General features: G+C 37.6%; 1 protein-coding gene across 6 annotated transcripts in view; it reads right to left on the reverse strand.

Moving 5' to 3' along the window:
* Elp5 (Elongator complex protein 5) overlaps positions 1-16,203 on the reverse strand; it is a 40,336-nt gene extending 24,133 nt beyond the window's left edge. For 4 of the 6 annotated variants that reach the window (XR_011336093.1, XM_069846973.1, XM_069846972.1 and 1 more), the window contains exons 1-3: positions 15,904-16,201; positions 13,109-13,300; positions 3,805-3,984 (exon numbers count right to left, since the gene is read on the reverse strand). Coding sequence is in view for 5 of the 6 variants with exons in the window: in XM_069846973.1 (XP_069703074.1) it covers positions 3,805-3,984; positions 13,109-13,300; positions 15,904-15,958 (427 nt within the window). In the remaining variant the exon portion in view is untranslated. Of the gene's footprint in view, positions 1-3,804; positions 3,985-13,108; positions 13,301-15,903 lie in introns of all 6 variants that reach the window. The other 2 variants (XM_069846975.1, XM_069846976.1) reach the window with 2 other exon arrangements.
* Positions 16,204-16,929: the final 726 nt, after the last annotated feature.

Genomic DNA, 16,929 nt, shown 5'->3' on the forward strand with positions numbered 1-16,929 from the left:
ACTGCAATTTTTAGTGCCTAAAAATCCGATGTCTAATCATGAGATCTCTACTCCTATCTTTTGGCAGACAATCATCACAAGTAGTTCCCTTAGCCCTTAAAACTCGTCACTGATAACAAGACATAGTCTGACAACTTCAAGTGAAACCCCGTAAAACACGCCAACTTCTGGAATCTCTCTCTTTCTTTCTTCTCTCTCCCTCGCTCCACGTCATTCAGTCACCAATCACCAGGTAAATATCTGAGAGGGTGTGTGTGGGCATCGCGACCAATAGAAGAACCACTCTCCAGTAATACCACAATAACGGATTCTTCATTTTTGCCTCGACTGTCGGCTAGGAAGGTTCCATTATGCTAGCATTGCAGGCAACTAGTCAACCTTTTAATGCTTTTGTTAGCAGGTTTGACAAACTTTGAGTGGACCTGCAAGTACATAGTTGTTGTTGTTTTCTAATGCCAGGCGTTTGACAATAAAGTCATTTGACCTCTTGCACTCCAATATTTTTCAAAGAGAAAATGGCAAGTTGTAGCCGATTTAAGTGAACACCATATTTTAAAATTTAGGTGGCTACTTCATTCACACAAAACCCCCAGAATGTCTGAAGGACCACACCTGCTGTTGGTCGATGGGTCCATTGGACCTAGCTGGGAGATCTTGTTGATCACCAGCTTTCCCTCCTTAAGCAACTGGAGGACGATTTTATTGTCGCACCATCGTATCTGCGCCCCTTCAGCACTGTCGTCGTTCTTGGAAAAGTTAACGCCTCTACTCACCCCATTCCACCCGTTTCTCTCCCACTACGTCAAACAGCAGGCCACGAACCTTGCCGAATAGGGATGTTGCCAAACTTCCGCCAAACAGTGTCATGTCTCTTGAATATTGCTTATAATAATGTAAGGTTAATTATTACTTATTCATAATTTAATTTAAGTAGGTCTAATGACGCTGATTGACTTACGATTGTTTGCAGATAATTATATTGTTACAGTGGATATTTATTGGTTAAATTGAAATTACATCAGAAACATTATCGCTTTGCCAGCATTTTTTAACAGTATAATGTGGATGTATCCATGTTTCGTCTAAATACACCATCTACTTTCCTTCTCTGCGAAATTTCGCAAATTTTTCTTAAATAATTGGCCCTCCATGCTACAATATCATTTCTTTCAATCAAAATACATCTTGTACTTCTACAGTTTTTAAATCTAAATCCCATGTCTCGAATCACTTTCCGTAGCGTTTCTCTCCCTCCTTGGAAATTTATTGCTTCTCTCGCAACCTTCAATAATTTCTCCAATGTAGGAACTTCTTTCTGCATCGTATAAAATTCTTGTATCTTTCTTCTTAAAATACATCTGCCATATCATCTACAAGAATTAAAGGTTCCCATGATCTGTTCTTCCCTGGTGACTCTAGCTTTTCATCTCCTGCACAGACTCCCTCTCTCCTGATTTTCTTTATTAGGCACTCTGATCTGCCTATATAAATTACATAAAAAAGTTGTATTATATTAGTATTAGTTAAGTAAGTAATTTTAATACGTAATCAATTGAAATAAAATAAGCCTCACATGTAATCGCAGCTGCTCTTTTCGTTGCCTGATTTATAGGAAACAGATACTGACCTGTTTGTTTCTCTTCATCGCAAAATGCTATTACTTACTTGCTGAATAATATTTCTTTCACCACTCCGTACTACAGTATTCATGTTGAGTTGACAACATTGGACTGCAAGTGCAAATAAAGTGTCCCTCAAGAAGGCTCAAAATTGTGAGTAGTGGGAGAGAGAAAGAGAGAGAGATAGAAAAGAGAGAAATAGGAATACAGGGAGAGAAATGAATTGCCGAGGCTGAAAAGGAATTAAGGTTCAGTTAGCATATCTTACGGGGGCACAGATCCGATGGTGGGACTATAGTGCCATAGCAGGTCAGCACTTACTTACTTACAAATGGCTTTTAAGGAACCCGAAGGTTCATTGGTGCCCTCACATAAGCCCGCCATCGGTCCCTATCCTGTGCAAGATTAATCCAGTCTCTATCATCATACCCCACCTCCCTCAAATCCATTTTAATATTATCTTCCCATCTACGTCTCGGCCTCCCTAAAGGTCTTTTTCCCTCCGGTCTCCCAACTAACACTCTATATGCATTTCTGGATTCGCCCAAACGTGTTACATGCCCTGCCCATCTCAAACGTCTGGATTTTAAGTTCCTAATTATGTCAGGTGAAGAATACAATGCGTGCAGTTCTGTGTTGTTTAACTTTCTCCATTCTCCTGTAACTTCATTCCGCTTAGCCCCAAATATTTTCTTAAGCACCTTATTCTCAAACACCCTTAACCTATGTTCCTCTCTCAGAGTGAGAGTCCAAGTTTCACAACCATACAAAACAACCGGTAATATAACTGTTTTATAAATTCTAACTTTCAGATTTTTGGACAGCAGACTGGATGATAAGAGCTTCTCAACCGAATAATAACACGCATTTCCCATATTTATTCTGTGTTTAATTTCCTCCCGAGTGTCATTTATATTTGTTACTGTTGCTCCAAGATATTTGAATTTTTCCACCTCTTTGAAGGATAAATCTCCAATTTTTATATTTCCATTTCGTACAATATTCTGGTCACGAGACATAATCATACACTTTGTCTTTTCGGGATTTACTTCCAAACCGATCGCTTTACTTGCTTCAAGTAAAATTTCCGTGTTTTCCCTAATCGTTTGTGTATTTTCTCCTAACATATTCACGTCATCTGCATAGACAAGAAGCTGATGTAACCCGTTCAATTCCAAACCCTGCCTGTTATCCTGAACTTTCCTAATGGCTAGCAGGTCAGCACTAGGAACAGAAAAGTAGAAAGAGGAGGAAGGAAAGTGAAATGAACCCCTAGACCTCGAATGCTCTAATGCCGTCGGGGTCGAAGAAAGTAAGAGTGCAGTCAGAGGACTGGATAGGAAAGGGTAAAGAGGAAATTAGGTATTGAATAGAGGAAAATTATACCAAATTCAGTTATTAACTCATCAAGCTGACCAGTGCTAATTGATGAGTAGCCCCTCCCTTTAGTTCAGCTCGTAAAATTATGCTTACTAACAGCTGCACCACAGGAAGGTAGGGATGGGACATTGGGTATTTGTCCAGGTTGGTTCCTTAAGGCCTTCAATGGGAAGGATTAATGGCTGTCCCCCCTGTATCAGACAGATACCCTTTTGCAGCCGCAAGTACATAGTGCATAGTGCTCTCTCCCTTCCCCACCCCCCCCGGTGCTTTCTCACTTGCTCCTCCCTAAGACAGCCAGCGCTCACGTAGTAACTCGGTCAGGGTTTCAGTTCGATTTGTCAATCTATAAATTAGTCAACTTCTGATCCACTAACTAGCATGTTAAACACAACACCACGGAGGAAATTACGAAACTATGGGCATAAACATTTATTTATGAAAATCTTCTATGGTACGGATTATCCGATTTTTTCGATTACCCGTTCAGTCCATCCCCTTCATTACCACGGATAATAGAGGTTCTACTGTATTATTTGTATAAAATCTATAATATTGTAGATTTCAGAGAAAATAGCAAAATTTAAGCACTGAACATGAATTTCTTTAAAATTCTGCTACATTTCAGCATGTATTTGATGATCGCTGCTACATATACCCCAGACTCAAAATTAGCTAGTGTAGCGAAATTCCATTACAGTTGGGCACACTGTACAGAACTGAAATTTTACGAAAAGCAGAAAATGTATAATGATGAAGTGATTATTTTATTTAAACTACAGTACATAATATAATACCATCTAACCATTTATCAGCTTTAAAACAAGAGAATGAAGAGCACAATAAGATCTCATAAAACCGTAGTTGAAGACGAGTGGCGAGAATGAATCAACAATCACAGTACAGTCTTCAGTTGTTGTGGCTGGGGAACGTTGCAGAACTGTGATTATGTCAGTGTCTGTAGCTCTGGTATTGTTCTCCAGATCTGTAAAAATTCAACTACATTAAAATGTGTGAAAAAAATATTCTAAATGCACACAAGTTATTTATCAACAGTAATCTCACTAGAGGCTCTGATTTATCTAGAGAAAATCAAAACTCGAGTGGGATTTGACTATTACACGATTAGAAGAAAGTATATAAAGATTAGAAGTAACAAAGTACTCCAATACAATAAAATATTAATTGGCTTACGAAAATACAATTGTCTTCAAATGTATTATTGTACCATCTCAACATTACGCTAGATGGCAGTAGTGTTTTATGATTATGTTTTCTTGTTATCAGTTGTGCCAACTATGGAATCTTCATTGAACTCTGTGGACGGTTACTAGTCAAGAAGGCTTTGTTGATTCAGTTTCATTTTTATTAAAACATTTGCATTCCACTTCAATCATCCGGATCCCAGTAATCAAAGTCACTTGACAGATGATTTTCAATAAATCTTAGTATTAATCTCTGATACGTGACTATCCATAATATCATATAGCAGAAGCTATAACAAATATAACCTAAATAATATAAACAAGTGTTAGAAAAGTTTTAATTAGGGATGATGAAATAAACAAGAAACGTTTCAATTAACGATGATAAAATAAGAAATAGGCCTAAACATGAATAATTTTGAAAGAAGCAATTATTGAAAGTACAATTTTCAAATTTGAATGTTTTAGTGGTTGGTGGTTCAGTTGATGTTATATTGGACGTGTGCGTAAAAGAAGTGAACTCATTGATGTACATGCTGTATCCCTCAACTTATTCAGGATTTCCGAATGGTGCTCTTCATATATATGTTCTTGAATGCCAATGCGAGTCATATTTGAAAGTGCTGTGCATCGACTGGAGTGGTTTGTAATTTTCTGTTTTTTGACGTCCAGACCAGTGCAGTTTGAAATGTTGGCAAACAAAGAAACAAATGCTAGGGTAGTGACAAAAAATAAACAAATGCTAGGGACGCGATAAAATTGTGCGATAAGCAGCCATGATTGGTTGAAAGACGTCCTTTCGTACCGTTTTATTGGTCAAAGTAGTGTGACGTAGTAAAATTGTAATAGTCACGTTAAAAATGATTCTAGTATACATGAAGATAGTCAAATAAACATTACATTTTAATATAAATAGAGCTTAACCTACACTGGCTGGCAAAAAAACTGAAACAATTTGTAAAAATTGGGTATGATTTTGAGTACAGAAACATGTGTCCAACTTTGGAGACCCAGAGATGCACCCTTGGGTGACGGAATTTGGAAGCAGCTGGTGGACAGTCCTCCTGGCTAGATCATATGGATTTGCTAACCAAAAACAAGTGCAGTCATCCATTTACATTGGGAACTAAGTATGGATGATGTAACTCTGCCAACTGTTGAAAATAGTGTCTTTAATAAAATAGTCTCTTACCAGCCTCGTGGTCTAGTGGTCAGAGCTTCTGGCTATAGTTCATGAGGTCCCGGGTTCGATTCCCGGTTAGAGCACAGGAATTTTTCCTTAAAGGGGATTATTCCTGTGTTCCTCACGTCTTGGGTTTCTGCCATCATGGAGAATTGCTCCGAATCAACAGACATAATACGGTTCGTTCTCTCATCGCAGCTTCAATCCGTCAGAATGCTTCCTATGAGGTTTATGAGGAGGTTGGTTGCGTCTCTTCTGATAGCTCTACTAGACGTGCTGATATCATAATTGATAGGCAGAAGGATAAGGGTGTCATTCTTGATCCCACAATCCGTTTTGAGATGCATGAGCAACAGCCACAAGAGGTGTGTCGTGAAAAACAAGTCATATATGAGCCTTGTTGTCAGCATCTTGGAGCACAATACCACATTACACATTGGACAGTTTTTGGGCTCATGTTCGGTGCCCGTGGCACGATTCCACGTGAAACTTTAAATCAACTTAAACAATATAAAATTTCTGATGCAACAATTGATGCCATAGGATCTCACGTGTTAAAATCATCCTTACTTAGCTATAATTAGTAATCATTTGTACCCAACAACATTTTTATTGTAAATGATTTCCTACGTTTTCTTATCTTAATGTTTTTTCTTTTTCTTTCCAAATGTCACAAAATTGTTTTGTTTACTTATTATTCTTTATGAATTGATTAGTAGGCCGATCTATCGAACCCTTATTTAGGACGGCTTTTGTTTAAACAAATTTCATTCATTTAAGACCTCTCCTGGCACCACATTATCATAATCATCCTATCACATCATCGGGGTAATGTAACTCCGCCTTCCAGGCGCCCCAACCTCAGAAGTGGGTTACAACTAAGCCACGGCCAGGAGAGAAGACCAGAAATGTCGAAAAGACAACCGGGTGGCATTGGAAAAAAAATAAAATAAAATAAAATAAAATAGTCTTAATTTTCTCGTATGTTGCATCCCAAAGCAAAATATTTGTACTAAAAACTTTAGAAAGTAACAAAAGATATCTATAACAAAATGAGTGGATCTATATTTACTTAATATGACTCTTTTTTTTTTCGTATTATCACAGTCTAGTATATACAGTCGCGAAACTCAATACGTATTAAATATACAAACATTAGATAGTTGCTCACCACTAGGATCGCTAATATCGCCTCATTACAGGCAATGCAAAATAGTACCGTCACAGTCTTTTGTTTCTAGCACCCTCAAAACTCAAGCTTCGTGACTGTGGTATTATTAAGAAGAAGCTGCAGCAGGTGCAACTTGCCAGCTCTTTTCCAAAATTTGGAGGCAAGGCCATCATGCCGGAATACAAATCAAGCGGAACACTTGTCTCGACAAACTGCTGTTTGCTGACGATCAGGTTATCATTGCAACATCAAAAGATGAACTGCAATGAGCTGTCCACAACTTGCAAATAACTGCTTCAAAATTTAATATGGAAATATCAACCGAAAAAAACAAAAAAACAAAAAAACATGGCCTTTTTAGGAAAAGATCCAGTCCCATTCAAAATCATTATAAATAGCACGTTAATAGAACGTGTGAATTCATTCAACTGTTTAGGTTATAATCTATAATACATCACTGATGATGATACAGACAACAAAATCTCAAAATTTCTAAAAATTGCTGGAACCATCAATAGTGTATTCAAACCTTTCCAAGTACAAAGACATACAATAATACATACATATAATCTCACAACTAAAGGAATAGTAGAATTAGTATGATCAGCACAGCACGTGTTACATTGAGACAATGACAATTACCTAGATATAAGTGTTTTTCCATTAACACTTACATCTAGGTAATTGTCACTGTCTCAATGTAACACGTGCTGTGCTGATCATACTAATTCTACTATTCCTTTAGTTGTGAGTTTTCCATTAACACTTACATATAGGTAATTGTCATTGTCTCAATGTAACACGTGCTGTGCTGATCATACTAATTCCACTATTCCTTTAGCTGTGAGATTATATTCATAGGTATTATTTTTTTTTTTAAGTTAATACTGTATACTAGATGTATTTTCCTGTTTGTGATTATGTATTCAGTCTCTTTTTTTAATTATATATATATATATATATATATATTTTTTATTATTGTTATTTTAAAGTTAATACTGATTGTGTATATGTATTCAATCTCTCTTTTTTACTTAATTATGTTTAGATACTGCAACGAGATTGAAACCTTAGCACACGTCCTAGGATCCTGTCAGCATGGAGAACTCCTGAGAAATTCACGCCACCATAACATCCGAAAACTAATAGCACAAGCCCTTAGAAACAAATCCTTCGAGGTCCATGAAGAGGTGCACTGTGTTGCGTTTGAAGGCGGCAGAATTAGAAGAGCGGACATCGTGGCTCTAGACAAGACTAATAGTAAAGGCTTTATACTGGACCCAACTGTTAGATTTGAGACGAGGCAGACCCAACCATCCGAGGTCAACAAAGAAAAACAACAAATTTATGAGCCTACTATTCCGTATTTTCGAGAAAAATATCAGATGGAAGGCACCTGGGAAGTACATGGTTTAATGATTGGAGTGAGGGGCACCATCCCACGATCAACTGTAAACACTATCAAAACATTTGGAATCCATGACATCGTTCCAAAAATAATTACTTCAACCATTAAAGGATCTGTGGCAATTCTGAAAAATCATTTATACGGAATATCATAATCCTCCCCCCCTTTTCTATTCGTTAGTGTGTGATTGTTGCATATATATGTACAAATTTATTATTTCTTAAACTTAAGCTCCTGGTTCACATTTCAATTTGACTCAGCTGTCTTACTGTAATCATTACTATTCTTATATGTGTGTTATTCTGTGTTTTTGGCAACCCAGGATGCCTGGGCAGACTATTTCTTGAAATAAATTATATATAATATTTGTATACTGGTATGTATTTTTTGTATGTGATTTGATCCTGGTTGAGTGGAAGAGAAGGCCTGATGGCCTTAACTCTGCCAGGGAAAATAAAAAAAACCTATTACTACTAAAACTATTACTACTACAAGGCTGAAAATCTACAAGACTCTCGCATGACCAGTTTTGGGTTATGGCAGTGAAGCATGGACACTAAGAAAATGCGATGAAAGACTGCTAACTGCCGAAATGAGATTCATGCGAAAACTGCTGGATACCCTCTTCTCCACCATCATCGAAATGTAGATATTCTGAAGGAATTAAAAATTGACTCTACTGTCCATTATCTGCAGCAATACAGGCTTCAGTGGCAGACACATGTCAAGAGGATGGATCGCTCTAGATGGCCCAGGCAGATTTTGTCGCATGTCCCAAGAGGTCGAAGAAATTTAGGAAGACCTAGGAAATGATGGCAAGAGACAGTAACAGATCCACTGGGGTCTAACACTTGAAGGCTGATGATGATGATGATGATGATGAAAAATGTTGAAAAAGTATAGGCTTACTGCAAATTTCAACACAACACTCCAACAGAAAAGCAAACAGGAAAATTCGCTCAGTGTCCATTCTATGTTTGGTAATTATGCATAACAGCTACAGAAGCGATTTTAAATTTATTCTTTCCCAAAACCCCACATTTTTACCCCCCTTTTCAAAAAAAAACTTAAAACAAAAGTAGGAAAACAACGTAAACCGCAAAAACTTAATGTAATATTTTTTATCAAAAACCTTAATTTTCACTCCTTTGTCAAGAGGACAAATATAAGCAGCAATAACCTAAACTAACCTAACCTAACCAAAATAGATACACAGAGACTGAATCAATTTCACAAATTCGTCAAACAATGGCAAACATGATGAACCTTACCTTAATAATTCGGAGGATACAGGGCTGCAGCTGCTCTAAAGAATGCACACACATTCTCTCTTTCATTAGATATTTACACTTAAACATATATATATATATATATATATATATACATATATATATATATATATATATATATATATATATATATATACATACAAATGGCTTTTAAGGGACCCGAAGGTTCATTGCTGCCCTCACATAAGCCCGCCATCGGTCCCTATCCTGTGCAAGATTAATCCAGTCCCTATCACCATATCCCACCTCCCTCAAATCCATTTTAATATTATCCTCCCATCTACGTCTCGGCCTCCCCAAAGGTCTTTTTCCCTCTGGTCTCCCAACTAACACTCTATATGCATTCCTGGATTCGCCCATACATGCTACATGCCCTGCCCATCTCAAACGTCTGGATTTAATGTTCCTAATTATGTCAGGCGAAGAATACAATGATTGCAGTTCTGTGTTGTGTAACTTTCTCCATTCTCCTGCAACTTCATCCCTCTTAGCCCCAAATATTTTTCTAAGCACCTTATTCTCAAACACCTTTAACCTATGTTCCTCTCTCAGAGTGAGAGTCCAAGTTTCACAACCATACAAAACCACCGGTAATATAACTGTTTTATTAATTCTAACTTTCAGATTTTTTGACAGCAGACTAGATGATAAAAGCTTCTCAACCGAATAATAACACGCATTTCCCATATTTATTCTGCGTTTAATTTCCTCCCGAGTGTCATTTACATTTGTTACTGTTGCTCCAAGATATTTGAATTTTTCCACCCCTTCGAAGGATAAATCTCCAATTTTTATATTTCCATTTCGAACACTATTCTGGTCACGAGACATAATCATATACTTACACTTAAACATATATTCTCCCAAATATCCAATGACGCAACCAAACGAAAAACGTCCACAACACTAAGTTTACTACGTGCCAGAAAGGTACCACAAAGACCAACTTTCTTCCGTTTCGCATACTTTCGGTATAATCTCCCACAACGGAAGTACAGATCCGTCTTATTTGCTCTCTACTCATGGCAACACACTTCGCAAATCATGCAATCCTTACTAATACCGTGATTCACGAAATAGTTTACAATATCCTCCTCTCTCAACTCTATACAGATGAAGAACGAAATTCTACATCCATTACAACTCACAGCGATAGACCACCTGCAAGATGAGAATAATACACGCAACAACTACGACAAACTACAATCATATAGCCAACGACTCAGAGAAACTATAGGTCGTAACATACAGCTATCACTTAACCACAACCATCCAATCATACCGGAAAAATCATCACCCAATAACAACACACAACACTTTATGACTTAACCACAACCATCCAATCATACGGGAAGACACATCACCCAATAAGAACACACAACACTTCAGCCAATCAAATCACAATACATTAAAAGTTATGCACTCAACAACATAGTCTTCTAAACATGAAAAAAAGAAAAACCAAGTTCAATTCTTCTTCATATTTAAAAAAATCTATTCTACCTCAACCATAACTGACCTAGGCATAATATACACGTACTTACTTACTGGCTTTTAAGGAACCCGGAGGTTCATTGCCGCCCTCACATAAGCCCGCCATTGGTCCCTATCCTGAGCAAGATTAATCCAGTCTCTACCATCATATCCCACCTCCCTCAAATCCATTTTAATATTATCTTCCCATCTACGTCTCGGCCTCCCCAAAGGTCTTTTTCCCTCCGGCCTCCCAACTAACACTCTATATGCATTTCTGGATTCGCCCATACGTGCTACATGTCCTGCCCATCTCAAACGTCTGGATTTTATGTTCCTAATTACAATGCGTGCAGCTCTGCGTTGTGTAACTTTCTCCATTCTCCTGTAACTTCATCCCGCTTAGCCCCAAATATTTTCCTAAGAACCTTATTCTCAAACACCCTTAATCTCTGTTCTTCTCTCAAAGTGAGAGTCCAAATTTCACAACCATACAGAACAACCGGTAATATAACTGTTTTATAAATTCTAACTTTCAGATTTTTTGACAGAAGACTAGATGATAAAAGCTTCTCAACCGAATAATAACAGGCATTTCCCATATTTATTCTGCGTTTAATTTCCTCCCGAGTGTCATTCATATTTGTTACTGTTGCTCCAAGATATTTGAATTTTTCCACCTCTTCGAAGGATAAATCTCCAATTTTTATAGTTCCATTTCGTACAATATTCTGGTCACGAGATATAATCATATACTTAGTCTTTTCGGGATTTACTTCCAACCCTATCGCTCTACTTGCTTCAACAAGAATTTCCGCGTTTTCCCTAATTGTTTGTGGATTTTCTCCTAACATATTCACGTCATCTGCATACACAAAAAGCTGATGTAACCCGTTCAATTCCAAACCCTCTGTGTTATCCTGAACTTTCCTAATGGCATATTCTAGAGCGAAGTTAAAAAGTAAAGGTGATAGTGCATCTCCCTGCTTTAGCCCCCAGTGAATTGGAAAAGCATCAGATAGAAACTGGCCTATACGGACTCTGCTGTAAGTTTCACTAAGACATTTTAATTAATCGAACTAGTTTCTTGGGAATACCAAATTCAATAAGAATATTATATAGAACTTCTCTCTTAACCGAGTCATATGCTTTTTGAAATCTATGAATAACTGATGCACTGTACCCTTATACTCCCATTTTTTCTCCAATATCTGTCGAATACAAAAAATCTGATCAATAGTCGATCTATTACGCCTAAAACCACACTGATGGTCCCCAATAATTTCATCTACATATGGAGTTAATCTTCTCAAAAGGATATTCGACAAAATTTTGTACGACATCAACAAAAGTGATATTCCTCGAAAGTTACTACAGTTAGTCTTGTCCCCCTTCTTAAAAATCGGTACGATTATGGACTCCTTCCATTGTTCTGGTACAATTTCCTTTTCCCAAATTGCAAGTACAAGTTTATAAATTTCGCTAGATACTGCCCTTCCACCCTCTTGTATTAATTCTGCTGGAATTTGATCAATACCTGGAGACTTGTACTTTTTCAGATTTTCTATCGCAATTTCGACTTCAGAAAGTGTGGGTTCCGGTATAAATGGCTCAGCAGTTTGTATTTCAATTTCGTCCTGATCATTTCTATTTGGCCTATGTATATTTAGTAGTTGCTCAAAATAGTTTTTCCATCTAATATACACGTACTAATAAACGAAATTCAATACTAAACACTACCAAACCACCAAAAATAACAAAATCGCTTCTGCAGTTGTTCTGCACAATTACCCTATGTTTTACCTATTTGCTGAAGTTTTTTTTATTGGGTTATTTTACGACGCTGTATCAACATCTAGGTTATTTAGCGTCTGAATGATATGAAGGTGATAATGCCGGTGAGATGAGTCCGGGGTCCAGCACCGAAAGTTACCCAGCATTTGCTCGTATTGGATTGAGGGAAAACCCCGGAAAAAACCTCAACCAGGTAACTTGCCCCGACTGGGATTCGAACCCGGGCCACCTGGTTTCGCAGCCAGACACGCTGACCGTTACTCCACAGGTGTGGACTATTTGCTGATGTTACATTACTAGTTGCACAAGAAAGCTCTGTTTTGTACGGTTTGCTTCTTTGGCACTTACAGCTTTTTTTCATGTCCTGTCTTTAATTGGGAATGCAAACTTCGTCCACATTGCACAATTTGCTGTCTAATTCACTTTCTGCCTTGCACAAGTTTTACTGTGTATTACTGCAGAATTTTAACTTTTCCCTATTACTTCTAAAACTACGAAACAGTTCAGTCAAATCTATAAGAAGTGTTTCTCTTTTCAATGAATGGTAAAGGTAATGCTGTTTCAAACACCCTTCGGAAATACTTACTCTTAAACCATTCACGAGGGTCACTAAAACAGTCATGGAAGTGGACATGGTCGGCATTGCTGTTTTTTAACACATTCTTCAGCTTCGCTGGTGGATGTTCATAACACATAATATGAACATGCTTCTTATTTGTATCTATACGATGTTGCACAAATGCTTTTAGCAAGCGAATACCATTTTGTTGACGAGAATCTAAAATGTAACAAAAGATATTATAACTTATTGCAGTTTATGCCAAATTTAAATAATCTAACAAGAAGCAGTTCCAAAATGTCACAATAATGTACTTGAATCACTGTTGCGACTTCCAAAGAAGAAATATAATGTTTCACATAACCACAGTCTATAATCTTTTCGCTGTAAGAAAAATCCTAATGTAAACAATAGCACGTGACTGAAGTGAGGCTTCATTGGCCACTGTTTGGCGCCATAGATTCTCAGTACGTGTTCCCGCCTACTGTTGTACATTCTGTTTCATGTTAAACATTTCTCGTTACTCGTCAAGTAGGCTTAACCTCACTACTATGCATTCGTTTGCTTAGGAAACATTTACTTTATAATTACTGCAATTAAATTATGTTTAAGTCTTATGTCTTCACAATGGACAGTTGAGGATGCAGAAGCCATACCTCAGTACCAAGTGCTTACGTGAACAACTACGAACTCAAGTGACGCCAGCTTGTTACAAGAACAGACTACCTCGGTATTACTGTTGGTATTCATCCGCATTCATAGTACATAACAAAATATAAAAGTAACTTTTCTTTTACATAGCGTTTTACACATGAGTGAAGTTAAATGTTTCATCGTATTTAACAACTAGAATTCAATTTTTTTTATTTACAAATAATACAAGATTGTGGTTTCCAAATACGAACTATATTTTCCTGCGTCATGTGAGTGTTTCGACTGGGAGCCAATCACGGGTATGACAGCAACGTGCTTATGTTTACATTAGGATTTTTCTTACAGCAAAAACAGTCTAGTATATACAGTCACGAAGCTCAATACGTAGTAAATATGCAAACATTAGGTAGTTGCTCACCATTAGGATCGCTAATATCGCCTCATTGCAGGCAATGCAAATAGTACCAGCACAGTCTATTGTTTCTAGCACCCTCAAAACTCAAGCTTCGTGACTGTATATAGTAGACTGTGATATAACCACAGTCCAGTATATACGGTCACGAAGCTCAATACGTAGTAAATATGCATCCATAGATAGTTGCTAACCACTAGGATCGCTACTATTGCCTCATCACAGACAATGCGAAATCGTACCTGCACAGTCTATTGTTCCTAGTACCCCATAAACTCAAGCTTCGTGACTATATATACTAGGCCCTAGACTGTGATATAACAATTACAAAAACTCATTATTAAAATCACAGAATAGGCCTAAATGTTGAGATGGGACACCTCCAAGTAGGTACTTCACACTCATTTACCCACACAGAAAATAATCTAATTTTTCATTATCGTGATATTCTGGAAACTAGCCCCATCTTTTACCCAGAATGTAAAAGCTAAGGATTGTTTCATTATATTATCAATGGATTATCTCATTCTTAGGGCACTTGTTATGGCTACTATTGAATCAGCTCAGGTGGCTGCTATGTGAACGAAGTTATAGCCCTATCCAAAAATACAATTCCACTTTACTGCAAATAACTATGGCCACCGGCGAACCACTCTGGCTCTTTTTTTTTCCCCTGAACCAATAATATAACACCAAAGCAGTTCACTTATGGCCATTATTATGATTATTATTATAAAAGGGAAGATTAGGTCTACCATATCCGGAATTAATATTTTCGCAGTAGTTAACATTATAATTATAACATAGTTGAAACTTGAATAGGGGTAAGCATCATTGCAGCCCATGAGAAACATCATGAAATCACTGGTACACCTGTCACAGATCTCGGGGCTATTTGTGTCAGATCTTACCCATATTCAAGTTTGGCCCTAACATTTATACAAAATTAACAATAATTACAACCATAATGTAAGATATAAGTTCATTCAAATACAATAGTAACCACATGAGATACCACATGCTAGCAAGATCCTTGGTTCGCGCATGCGTACATAGCGTCGGTTCCCTACTATCTTTTTAAAGGTACAACTCACTTCCACGGAAACATTGTTAACTCACTGTGCTCTCCGAGTTTGTATAATGAACAAATGTAACCTACAACGTGTGAACGTCTGTCTTTCTTGTAACCTGGCTGTACACGCGCCTGTTCACAAAACTTAGCTATGGAGGGGTCCCTTACGTTGGCTCTCTTACCTCTCAAGGCAAATTCCAAGCTGGCAGTAGCTATAAACTTACATTAGTTAATAAATGGCTAATGAATTAATAAATTAGCATTTTACTGTGTACCAAATTTGTCTTAAGTACACATTACTGTGTTCCCCATTACACACCGTTCTTTGCAAAATGTTGTCACATTTTAATTTTTGGTGAATGTTACTTATGTCCCGCCCACTATAGGAGACATAGGCCAGTTTTACACTAATCCTAAACCTTTAGGGTGAAACGAGCGTTGAGCGACTTCCGCCGATTTTGGAATAGACACCGACGCACTTGAACTGCCAACATAGAAAACAAAAAATCACACTCATTCGCTTTCACCTTCATCTTGACGGGATAATAAAAGCCTAACCTAACCGCGTCGGTGTCTATTCCAAAATCGGCGGAAGTCGCTCAACGCTCGTTTAACCAATATTTCGTTCAGTGGGCGGTGGATACTCTACATTGACCTAATTTTTAAGTGAACATCATTACTGACCTTGTATACAAACTAAGGGACTTGGTTGTTTCCCTGTCACAATGTTAAGCAGCATATTAGAAATAATTCTTCAAATAGGTTAAGTTTTGTTCTTCAATCAATGATGTTGCTTTATATTATCTATATTTCTTTAAACAATTTTCTAATATGTGCTACATTTATTACAAATATAAAATACAAAACGCTTTTCCTTCACAGTAACACTTTCCCAAACTCTGCGGCCCCAAACTTTTTTCTTAACTTGCAACCTTCGACAACACAATTACATCCATGTTGGCAAAAACCGGCAAAAGTTAACCAGTGTTGCCAACTCCATTTTTATTATGTCCCTACAGAACGCTTCAAGTGTCCCTCCTTCCACTCAAAAAGTCCCTACACAAGCAGAGAATTTTTTTTTTACTTGGTTATTAAAAGACACTGTATCACCTACGAGGTTATTTAGCGTCGACGGAATTGGTGATAGCGAGATGAGGCCGAGGATTCGCCATAGATTACCTGACATTTGCCTTATGGGTGGGGAAAACCTCGGAAAAAACTCAACCAGGTAATCAGTCCAAGCGGGAATCGAACCCGCGCCCGAACGCAACTTCGGATCGGCAAGCAAGCGCCTTAGCCGACCGAGCTACGCTGGTGGCTGCAAAGAAATGTTATACCACATATACTAGATTGTGGTTATACCATGGTTCAAGCAACACAGGAATATTCTCTGGTTCCCATGTAATGTTTTAACAATTCTTCATCATCACTGTCATCATAGTCAATTACGAATGTCATGCAGCACCACCGCTTGTGGTGCACTCTGGATAGTCTCTGGTAAACGAAGTGGCCAACGCACCTCAGCACTAGCAACATCTATGGCCACGTTTGTAGAGTCGAAATGAATAACGACAAGTTAAGGGCATTTCTTCCATTTTTTTTCACATTCCAGTACAAATATATCTCAATCCAGGACAATCCTGGGAAATCCAGGACGTCTGGCAACCCTGCTCCCAATACACACACAATACGACAAAAATTAAAGCTGTC

The sequence above is a fragment of the Periplaneta americana genome, chromosome 15, assembly GCF_040183065.1.
Source record: "Periplaneta americana isolate PAMFEO1 chromosome 15, P.americana_PAMFEO1_priV1, whole genome shotgun sequence".
Lineage (NCBI taxonomy): Eukaryota > Metazoa > Arthropoda > Insecta > Blattodea > Blattidae > Periplaneta > Periplaneta americana.